This window comes from Zalophus californianus, chromosome 8 (assembly GCF_009762305.2).
Source record: "Zalophus californianus isolate mZalCal1 chromosome 8, mZalCal1.pri.v2, whole genome shotgun sequence".
Classification (NCBI taxonomy): domain Eukaryota; kingdom Metazoa; phylum Chordata; class Mammalia; order Carnivora; family Otariidae; genus Zalophus; species Zalophus californianus.
In genome coordinates, this window is record NC_045602.1 from 110,928,433 (window position 1) to 110,940,742 (window position 12,310).

The following is a 12,310-nucleotide window of genomic DNA, read 5'->3' on the forward strand; positions in this document are numbered from 1 at the left end:
GGGAATACTAAGTCCTAGATTGAGTATTGCTGTGGAACCATCTAATAAGTCATGGAATCAAGACTCAAAAAGTTCAAACTATTCCCAAGTAACTTAACTGCATCCCAGAACAAAGCTCAAGAAGATTTATAGGAATACAAAAATATCCAATGCCCTACAAGGAAAAATTCATGTCTGGCATCTAATTACAGAATGCCAGGCATGCCAAGATGCAAAAAAATAAGACCCATAATGAGAATAATCAATCAATTGAAATAGAATAGACACAGATGTTAGAAGCTGCAGAAAAAGTCATTAAAAGAGTAATTATAACAGTATTTGTTAAATTCAAAAATTTAAGTAGATACATGGAAGATATGTAAAAAAAAAAGATACGAATCAAACTTGTAGAGATGAAAACTACAATGTTTAAGATAAAAAAAATATATTGTTTGGATTAACAACAGATGAAACAGTGCCGAAGAAAGGATTAGTGAACTTGAGGCATGGCAGCAGAAACTATCCAAAATGAAAAAAACAAAACAAAACAAAACAAAATCCCCTAAAATGAAGTGTGAGTGAGCTGCAGGACAACCTCAGCAGTTTAGTATTTGTAATTGGCGTAACTGGGGTTCCCAAAGGAGTGGGGCCACGGGGATGATGTATAGAAAAATACTTGAGAAAATAATGGTAAAAAACTTTCCAGAAAGGGGCACCTGGATGGCTCAATTGGTCAAGCATTTGCCTTTGGCTCAGGTCATGATCCCAGGGTCCTGGGATCAAGCGTCACATCAGGCTCCCTGCTCAGTGGGGAGTCTGCTTCTCCCTCTCCCTCTGCCCCTTCCCCACTCACACTGTCTCTCAAATAAATAAATAAAAATCTTAAAAAAAAAACCTTTCCAAATGTAATGAAAACTGTAACATCATAGATCCAAAAAGATCAATGAGCTCCAAGCACATGAAATATGAAGAAAAACTACACCAAGGCATATCATAATCAAGTTAAAAATGAATAATAAAGAGGGGCACCTGGGTGGCTCAGTCAATTGGGCATCCAATTCTTTTTTTTAAAGATTTTATTTTATTTATTTATTTGACAGAGAGATAGAGAGCACAAGTAGGCAGAGTGGCAGGCAGAGGGAGAGGGAGAAGCAGGCTCTCTGCTGAGCAGGGAGCCGGACATGGGGCTCGATCCCAGGACCCTGGGATCATGACCTGAGCCGAAGGCAGCCACTTAACCGACTGAGCCACCCAGGCGCCCCTGGGCATCCAATTCTTGATTTTGGCTGGGGTCATGATCTCAGGACCGTGGATTTGGGCCCTGTGTCGGGCTCTGTGCTCAGCATAGAGTCTGCTTGTCCATCTCCCTCTGCTTCTCCCCCCACTCCATCTCGAGAGTAAATAAATAAAATCTTTAAAAAAAAGGATAATAAAGAGAAAAATCTTAAAAGCAGCCAGAGATAAAAGACATGTTTATGTACAGAAGGACAAAAATAATGACGGAATCAGATTTCTCATCAGAAATGCAAGAGAGAAGACAGTGGAACATCTTAACAACAAAAGTCAACCTAGAATTCCATACCCAGTTAAAATACAAACAAATATTAAAGGATGCCCTTCAGACATAAGAAGAATGGAAATCTGGGTCTACAGAAAAGAATGAAGAGCAATGGTAGAGAGAAAAATGGTGACTACATGGGCAAATGTATATCCTTCGTATTTTAAAAATCTCTTTAAAAATAATTGCTTAAACAAAAATATCCATGTATTGTGGATTTTATAACATATAAAAATAGAGTTCATGACAATAGCATACTATGCATGAAGTGGTATAACTGGAAGTAGGCTACAATAACCTAAAGGTGTGTACTTTAAGTCCTAAAGCAATCACCAAAATAACAAAATAATTTTGCTAATAAGCCAACAAAGGAAATAAATGAAATAATAATAAAAAATACCTGAATAATCTAAGAGAATGGAAAAAAAAGAACAAAGAACAGAAAACAAACAGAAAGAAAATATCAAGATAGACTCAAACATAACCATATCAATAATTACATTAAATGTAAGTGGCCTAAATTGTTGAATTTGTCAGCATAAAATTGTTCATAATATTCCCAATCTATTTAATATCTCTAGAATCTAGAGTGATGTCACCACTCTCATTTCTGATACTGGCAAACTGTGTCTTCTCTCTTTTTTTCCCGATCAGTCTGGCTGTAGGTTTAACCATTTTATTGATCTTCTAAAAGAACCAGCTTCTGGTTTCATTGATTTTCTCTATTATATGTTTCCTATTTTGCTATTTATTAGTTCTTTTCTTCTGTTTACTTTGGATTTAATTTCATCTCCTTTTTCTGGTCTCCTAGAACAAAAGCTGAGGTCATTGATTTAAGATTTTTTAGCTATGACATCAAAAGCATAGTACATAAAAGAAAAAAATTTATAAACTGGACTTCATGAAAATTTAAAAACTTGTATTCTTCAAATAACACTGCTAGGAGAATGAAAAGACAAGTCACTGCCTGGGAAAAAATTTTTGTAAAATAGATATCTGACTTGTACCCACAATATATAAAGAACTCCTACAACTCAGTAATAAGAAAACAACCCAATAAGAAGGGAGATGATGGTGGAATATTTGAACAGATACTTCTTCAAAGAAAATATATGGATGGCAAATGAGCACATGAAAAGATGTTCAACATCATTAGTCATTAGGGATGTATAAATTAAAACCACAAAGAGATACCACCACACATCTATTAGAATGGCTAAAATTAAAAAGATAGACCATTCTCATGCTGATGGGAATATAGAGGAACTACAACTCTCATACACTCCTGGTGGGAATGTAAAATGGCACAACCACTTTGGAAATCAGTGAGGTAATTACTTATAAAGTTAAACATACTTTTACCATAAGATCCAACAATACCACTCTTAGGATTTTACCCGAGAAATGAAAGCATTTGTCCATGAAAGGACTTGTACATAAATGTTTATAAAGCCTTATTTGTAATAGCTATAAACTGGAAACAACCCAAATGTCTATCAAGAGATGATGACACAAAATAATTTTGCTATATTCATACAATGGAATACCACTCAAGAATAAAAAAGAAATGAGCTATTGATACATGCAACAACTTGGATGAAACACACAAAAAAGATTAAGCTGAGTGAAAAAACCTAGAAAAAAAAAGCACACACTGTATAATTTCATTTATATAAAATTTTACAAAATGCAAACCAATCTATAATGACAGAAAGCAGAGAAATGGTTGCCTGAGGATAGAGGTAAGGGGAGAGAGGGAGAGATTCCAAGGGGGCATGAGGAAACTTTTAGGGATGAAGGATATGTTCACTATTTTAATTGTGGTGATGGTTTCATCAGTATGTACATATGTCAAAACTTTTCAAATTGTATACTTTATGTGCATTTTATTGCATACCGATTATACCTCACAAAGATAATTGAAAAATAAAGAATAAGGAAATACACCTCTAACTATTCCATGAATTGAAAAAGAAGTCCTAACAGAAATTTAACAATCCTTGAAACTGAGTGGTAATAACAATATGAGATGTGAAAATGTGAGATACAGGAAAAGTAATATTTTAAGGAAATATGATAGCCTTGGGGCACCTTGGTGGCTCAGTCATTAAGTGTCTGCCTTCGGCTTGGGTCATGATCCCAGGGTCCTGGGATCGAGCCCCACGTCAGGCTCCCTGCTCCGTGGGAAGCCTGCTTCTCCCTCTCCCTCTGCCCCTGCTTGTGTTCTCTCTCTCTCTCTCTCAAATAAATAAAGTCTTTAAAAAAAAAGAAATATGATAGACTTAAATGATTGTATTAGTAAGGAAGAAGTTCAGTAATTAATGAGCTAAGTATCCAACTCAAGAAATTAGGAAAAAACAAAATAAACCCAATGAAAGAAGGGAGAAAATAAAGATAAATGCAGAATTAATGTAATGCATCGCAAACACACATTAGAAAAAGATCAATAAAGCTAAAAGTTAGTTTTTATATATATATTTTTAAAGATTTATTTATATTTATTTATTTGAGAGAGAGAGAGAGAGAGCATGAGCAGGAAAGGTGGAGGGAGAGGGAGAGAGAACCTCAAGCAGACTCCACGCTGAGTGTGGAGCCTGATGTGGGGCTCCATCTGACAACCTTGAGATCATGACCTGAGCCAAAACCAAGAGTTGGACACTTAACCTACTGTGCCACTCAGGTGCCCCTAGAAATCAGTTTTTAGAAAAGACTAATAAAAGTGACAAATTGCTGGCAAAACTTATCAAGGAGAAAGATATGTGTCAAACATCAAGAATGGAAAAAGTTCATAGCTAAAAATACAACAGAGATCAAAAAGATAAGCAAACATTATGAACAACTTTATGGAAACAAATTTGGAAACTTAGGTACAATGTACAAATTCCTTAAAAAATATAACTCACCAAAACAGAGTAAAAAAGAAACAGAAAGCCTGAATTATCTATGGCCATTAAAAAAAAAAAAAAGTCTCCTTCTCATCCCCACAAACTCAAGGCAAATTATAATGAATTTTCAAGTAACAAATCATTCCAAACTTACACAAACTCATCCAGCATACATGTATACATGCAGAGAAAAGCAATACGTGAAATTCAACATCCATTCGTGATTTAAAAAATCCCCCAAAACAAAAACTCGCTTATCAAACTTTTTTAACCTGAGAGTATAGCTACCAAATGGCTAGAGTAATGGTGAAACATTGGAAACATTTTCTTTAAAATAAAAAGCAAGACAAAAATGCTATGGACACTGCTTATATTCAATGTTGGACTTGAGGTTCTAGTCAGTGCAATAAAATAAGAAAAAAAGGGGTGCCTGGGTGGCTCAGTCGTTAAGCGTCTGCCTTTGGCTCAGGTCATGATCCCAGGGTCCTGGAATCGAGCCCCACACTGGGCTCCCTGCTCGGCGGGAAGCCTGCTTCTCCCTCTCCCACTCCCCCTGCTCATGTTCCCTCTCTCGCTGTATCCCTCTCTGTCAAATAAATAAAATCTTAAAAATAAATAAATAAATAAATAAAATCTTTTAAAAAATGAGGATTGGATAGGAAAAAAAACAGTTATGGTTTGCATAAGATGGCTGTCTATATAGAAAAAGCAAAACAAATATAAAGACAAAGATCCACGTGCAAATATCAATTGCATTTCTCTATGCTATCAACAAAGAGTTAGAAAATATAACAAAAGATATAACTTGCAATAGCAACAAAATATAAATTGTATTAGAAATAAGCTGCCCCTACACCTGAAAGCCTCATTCTCTCTTCAAATCTTTCCTCAAACTCCACCTTCAATTTGGCCTACTGTGATCACTCCATTTAAAAATCACATTTCCCTGACCCCTAAATTCCTGATCAGTTTTATTTTTCTCTAGTTTTTCCACCTATCACATTCTAACATACTTAGAATTATTGTTTTTGCCTATCTTCCCTGTGTCTTCTCCCTCCATGAGAATAGATTATTTTTGTCTCCTTTGTTTACTCTGGTATTCTTAGAGCCTAGAACAATGCCTTGTACATAGTAGATGCTCAATAAATGTTTATTGAATGAGTGAATTGAATGAAAAAAAGTAAGTGTGTGTGGCCTTTATTGAGAAAATTACAAAACTTTATTGAAAGGCATTAGGGAAAATACACATAAATAGAGAGATAAACCATATTCATGGGTAAGTAGACTCAGTAGCATAAAGATGTGAATTCTCTTCCAAATTCATGTACAAGTTAATTGTAATATTAATCAAAGCCCTCAAAGATGTGTGTGTGTGTGTGAGCACGTGTAATTTTATAAGTGGATTCTAAAACTTATGTGGAAATACAAAAGACCAAAAAATGCAATACTCTTCTCAAGGACAAGAGAGGGCAGGAGGCTTGCCCTACACACTTGTTAATATCATAATTATAAAGCTATAGTGATTAAAACAATGTGATGTTAGCACAGGGATTATCAAATAAATCAAAGGAACATAATAGTCTAGAACCAGACCCACAAATAAAAGGAAATCTAATTTAGGACATAGATGGAAAGGATGAACTACTTAATAAATGATACTAGAATAATTAGTGATTCATAAGTAAAAATAATTCCATTGATTCCTTAATTCATACCATGCCCCCAAATTAGTTCCACATGGTTTATAAACCTAAATGTAAAATGAAAAACTGTAAAACCTTTAGAAGAAAATATAGAAGAATATGTTTATGAATCAGCATAGGGAAAAATTTCTTAAATAAAACACAGAGTAAACACCATGAGGAAAATATTGGCAAGTTAAACTACATTGTGATACCTGAAATATACTTTCCTGACAAAGGATCAGTATCTAGGACTTATGAAGATCCATTTAAATCAGTATAAAAACCCCAAACAATTCAAAAAGAAAAATGGGCAAAAGACTAGCATATATTTAATAGGAGAAGTAATGCAAACAATAATAAACAAATAAAAAGATGCTCAACTTCATTCGTAATCAGGAAAATGCAAATTAAGGTCCCCACAAAATTCCCTGTGTGGCCACTAAACTGGCCAACATTAAGAAGTTCGACATTAGTAAGGGTTGGTGAGGAGGTGGCAGGGAGCCTGGCTCAGGACAACCCAACCATCTTGGAAAATGGTTCGACATTGACTCCTAATGTTAATCATGTGCATACCCTATCACCTGGCTGTTCCAGTATTAGGCTTACATCCTAAACACACTCTCGCACCTGTTCAAATTAAAGAGACAGACCAGAATGTTCAGGGCAGTTTTGCTTATAATAGCAAAAAAAAAGTATGACCAACTATAAATACAGCAACATAGAAAAATCTTAGAAATATAATGCTGAATTTAAAAAGAACACTTTAGAAGACTACTACAGCACGATATCCTTTTTATAAAGTTAAAAACAAGCACAACTAGACATAGTGTTTACTGTATGTGGTAAATTATTTTTCAGAGAGTTGTGTGTGAACACACAACTCAATTTACTTATTACTTTTAGGAGAGGGGTAGGCAGTGGGATGAGATGGTGAAGGAACTTAGAGGCGGCTTCAATAATATTTTTAATATTCGAATTTTAAGTTTGTTGGTCAGTTCATAGGTGTACATTAATTATTATGCTTCCTAATTTCTATTTTGTTATATTTTTCTTTTGTATGTATGGTATGAGACACAATAACTTACATTTTTTTTTCAAATGGACCAAATATTTAAATGTAAACAATGAAACTATAAAAGGACCAAAAGAAACCACAGGAGAAATTTTTAAAAATAATTTTGATGTGAGAAAGACCTTTCCAAATATGACAAAAATCCAGTGTACTTAAAAGATTGAGGGGTTGGGCAAGTTTCACCCTAAGAAAAGTTACAAGATAACAACCAACTAGAAAAAAAATCTGTGCGATTCATGCAAAGGGCTAATTTCCTTAATATATACTCCTACCAATCAATAACAAAAGTCAATCCTTCATAGGAAAAGCAGCAAAGGAAATGAAGAGATAGTTCCCAGAAAAGGAAATACAGAGAGTTTAGATACCTGAAAGGGTGCTCAACCTCAGAGTAAGAGAGATGAAATTCACCAGGATACCACAGTTCACTTTGATGATGCAGAAAGACAAAAAACGGTATGGCGGCCACTGCTTGTTGCAATCATTTCTCAATCCCAAGATTGCTTGCCTTCACTCCTTGAAGATTTTCCTGCAGGATCACTATCTATACTCTTGAACAACGATCCTGTCATAATTCTTGGTGATTTCAGTATCAACATAGATAGAGAATTCTTCCAAAACATTCTCCTCTGCATTCCTCAAGCATCTCTCCTTCAATGACCTTGTCTCTACCTTTTTTTGGCCACATCTTACTGATAAATGCAATCTCCCCGAATAATCCTACCTACAGACCACCCATGGTCTAATCATCTTCTAAACTCCAGCTCAACTCCTTTCTGGTACCTCAACTCCAATAATTGTTTGGCCCCATTAGAACCTACATTCCATTCATCCTGCCTTCTCTTCACCTTCCCATATTCCTCTCCCTAGCCCTTAAATTTCTTGTTCCATTTTTGTAAACACCCTTTGCATGTTTCCTTGTACTCACCTGGCAAACCCTTAACTCTGCATATATGTGGCCACTCACCTGTCCTGCACCTGCACTCTCCTGCAGCTCAGCATGGCTGAAGAAATTTCTTACTTTAAATTTATGACCCCAAACCTCAGGCAGGCCCTTAGTGCTGCTTGGCAATCACACGACATTTCCATGGTCCACTTACTCTCCTGGATGCCTGTTTTATGCCCTAGTGTCTCCTTCCCCATCCTCATGCTCAACTGTTGACCTGGCTTTCCATTTGACAGAGAAAACAAAGCAATCGAGAAAGGACATCTGCGAGCTCCCACATTGTATGTCCCTATATGCCCCCTTCTGGGCCTAGGCTCTCTGACTTCCTTGCTCTGGCCATGGCTAGCTGTCTGTGCTCCCAGCTAAACCATGCCCTTCACTGGCTACAGGACATGGCTCCAGCAATTTCCCCCTCTATCTCCTGCATCATCATTTCCCCCTTTCCTACTGGGTTTTCTCATCAGCGTCTGAAGAAGCTGTATTTTTTTCCCTGGGCCTTACACTGTGCTGCTGCCACCACCTCACTTCTCGGATCCCTTTAGAGCAAAACTCCCAGGGTTCCTCTGTTCATTGCCTCTGGTCTCTCTTCTGTTCTCAGACACCTCTCCCACCAGACTTCTGCCCCTCCTCTCTACTGAAATAGCTGTTGCTGAGGTCACCAATGTCCCCTCATTGCTAAACGTAAGGGTCAATTCTTGGTCTTTTTATCATCTCCACAAGCGCCACTTGAGGCAGCTGACTGTTGCCTCCTTTTTGGAATGGTTTTTTTTTTACGATTTTATTTATTTATTTAACATAGAGAGAGAGGGAGAGAGCAAGCACAAGCAGGGGGAACAGCAGGCAGGGGAGAAGCAGGTTTCCCGCTGAGCAAGGAGCCCGACGCGGGACTTGATTCCAGGACCCTGGGATCACGACATGTACCGAAGGCAGACGCTTAACCAACTGAGCCACCCAGGCGCCCCAACCTTTTTGGAATAGTTTCTTATCTGGACTTCTAGAACACCCCAATCCTCTGATTTCCCTTTTACCTCCCTGGCTGTTCCTTGTCATTCTCTTTCACTGGCTCCACATCTCCATGGCCTCTAAACACTGGACACCCCAGGATTCAATTCTTGGACCTCTTCTGTTTTCTTCCAGCCTTCATTCCCTGGATGATTTCATTCATTCAGATTTAGATCTGCAGCATGGACCTTTCCCTCGAGATCTGTACTCATGTTTTCAGTCGCTTTTCGTCACCCCCATGGACGTGTGGTAAGCATCTTAACACCAAACTCCTGATCTTCCTCCTCCCAAACCTGCTTGTCCTGAAATCTCTTCCTCCTCAGTAAATAGGAACTCTGTCTTTCTAGGTTGATCAGGTTAGACATCTGGGATATGTCTTTGACTCCCCCCACTCTCTGTCACTTTGTCTCTCCTTCCATAACAAATTTCGTTAGTTCTGGCCATGAAATATGTCCAACCACTTCCTGCCACCACCTCCTAACACCCCCTCTATAACAGCCTCCACCTCTTCTCATCTGGATAACTGTACTGGCTTCTTAACTCATCTCCATGCTTCCACCCTTGCCTCCTACAGGTCATCGGCAACACATGAGCTAGAGCGATCTTGCTAAAATATAAATCAGGTCATCTCATTCTTCTCAAACACCTCCCTGCCGCCCCTGGCTTCCATGCCATTCAGAATAAAAGCCAAAGTCCTTATAACGGTCTATATGCAATTTACAAGGCCCTGTCTGCATGGTCTTGCCTTCCTCTGACCCCATCGTTGGTTCCCTCACACCGTCTCCTCCCACGGCCCCCCTCGCTCCAGTCCCCTGTGCTTTCTTGCTGTTCCTTAAACACATCAGGTCTGCTCCTGCCAAGAATATTCTTCTCCTGGGTTCAAACATGGCTCACTCCCTTCCTTCCTTCAGGTCTTGGCTCAAGGGTCATCTTTTTAGGGAGGCTTTCCTTAAACACTCTAAAATTGCAATCCCCCCTTCCTCGACACCGTCTGATCTTTCCTGATGCTTGCTTTTTCTCCTTAGCTGTTACCAATCTAACACAATCTACGTTTCATTCATTCCATTCACGTCCATCTCCCTTACTAGATCGTAAGCCCATAAACACAAGCCTTTTGTCTGTTTTGGTCACTGCTTAATCCACAGAATATAGAAGAGACCCTGGCACAGAGTGAATATTAAAAAAAAATTTTTTGGTTGAATGAATAAACAACGTATTTAATTGGCCAGAGTGCGGGCAACAGGCATTCTCAAAACTGCCGGTACGAATACCAATTGGTGTAACCTCCGCAGAGGGCAAACTGACAATAACTATTAAAATTATAAACGCACATCTCCTCTGACCCAGCAATTCTGCTTCTATAATAACCTTCCTATGTGTGCACCTATGTGCAAAGTGACACAGGACAAAGTAAGTCACTGCAGTGTATTTTATCTCCGAAAAGGAACAAAAACGGCCAAAATGTCCAGCAATGGCAGACTATTGAAGAAAATTAGAGTTTATCCATACCGTGGAATATTTTGCTGTAGCAAAAAAGAAGAAAGAGACTTCTTGTGTCCTGATACAACCTCCCAGATATACACGTTTCTTGGGGTAAAGGAAAGGTGCTTGCAAAGTACATTTCATATGCCCTCAGTTTTAGAAACACAAAAGGAAATGTACAAAAAGAATATGTATCTATATTTTCTTGTCTATGGGCAGACAATGTCAAGAAAGATGCCCAAGAAACTGCTAACAAAGGTTGCTTATCTGGAGAGCAATGGATGGGTGAGTTGCTGAGGTGGCAGCCTTTTTGCTATAAAAGAAGAATAAAGCAGGGTTTATGTTCCAATATGGAGCGATCTCTAAGTTGTATTGTTACAGATTTTTAAACAGGTACGGTACCAAAGTCTGCCGTACGTAGGGGTGGGAGTACTCTTTTGTACCTTTTGAATTTTGTACCTTACATATGCATTTGTTCTTCAAAAAGAAATAAAATAATTTAAAAGAATCATGGCGGGAGAATGCATTTTTACATGCATCACCTTGACAGTCCTGCGACTAAAACCTGCCAAGTATGTTCCCACTTTTCAAATGAAGGAAACGAAGTTCCGAGAAGTCAAGTCAAGCAGCGCAGAGGTGTGGAAGTGGAGCGGGGACCAGAACACGGCCTTCCTTCCCTGCGTTTCCCATACCAGCCCCTCTGGCCTCCCAGCCACTCTCTGGGCTGGGGTTCACTTCCTCCCCACCCCTCCCCCACGCCCTGCCCTGGGAAGCAGAACTCGGAAGCCCAGCCCCAGGAAGTCTGCCACCAGGGGCTTCACGCTGAGGCAAGGGGGGGGGGGGGCGTCTCCCTGGTGTCCGGCAGTTTCTCTCTGCTTCCAGCCACCAATGGGGGGGGGGGGTCAGCCCGCTGTGGCCTCCTAGGGCCTCCTCCCCAGCCCATACCTGTCAATAATGACCGGGTCAGAGGGCGTCTCATTCCGGTTGCCACAGCTCTTCCGGTCACAGCACCGGCTGGGGGAAGAGGAGAGAGGGAAGGAGGAAGGGAAGGAAGGAGAAGGTGTGTGTGTGTGTGTGTGTGTGTGTGTGTGTGTGTGTGTGCGCGCACGTGCGTGTTCATCCGGTTGAGGATGCTGTGTCCTGTCTCTGAGTATGGAATCCCTGATGGGAGGACTCACTCCCAGGAGCCTGGGGAAGAAGGGTCCGTCGCAGGGAGCTGGAGAGCCCAGTTCTGAATGTAAAGTGGGCCAGGAAACCCTTGTCCCAAAGGCATGCTGCTCCTGGAGGATTCAGGAAAGGCAGGCTGCAGGCCACCTCTGGGGTCTCTCTCTCACATACAGCAAAGAGCTCGGATTGTAAGCATACAGCTCAGGAATTATCAGAAAGTGAACCCCCGTGTAACTGGCACCCAGACCAAGAAAGACCACATGATCAGCGCCCCAGAGGCTTCCTCACGACCCTGCCTTGTCACTACTCTTTCCAAAGGCAGCCAGTGTCCCGACCCGATTTTTGAACAGCGTTCTCTTTTCCATGCAGGAGGAACTGCTTCTCAGGACCCTGTAGGATGGGCATCTCCTGGGGAGACCTTCCCTAGAAAAGCCAAGCTCTGGGGTAACAGCGACCAGGAGCCAAGAGCTGAGTCTGCCCCAGCCCCCCTCCCCTAGAGAGCACCCTGAGGCTCACCCAGGAGGCAGCAAAGTTTCC

General features: G+C 39.9%; 1 protein-coding gene across 5 annotated transcripts in view; it reads right to left on the bottom strand.

Moving 5' to 3' along the window:
- Positions 1 to 12,310, bottom strand: part of EBF4 (EBF family member 4) — a 57,683-nt gene that overhangs the window by 31,753 nt on the left and 13,620 nt on the right. For all 5 annotated transcript variants that reach the window (XM_027622007.2, XM_027622009.2, XM_027622010.2 and 2 more), the window contains one exon: positions 11,552 to 11,620. In XM_027622007.2, the coding sequence (XP_027477808.1) occupies positions 11,552 to 11,620 (69 nt within the window). The remainder of the gene's footprint in view (positions 1 to 11,551; positions 11,621 to 12,310) is intronic.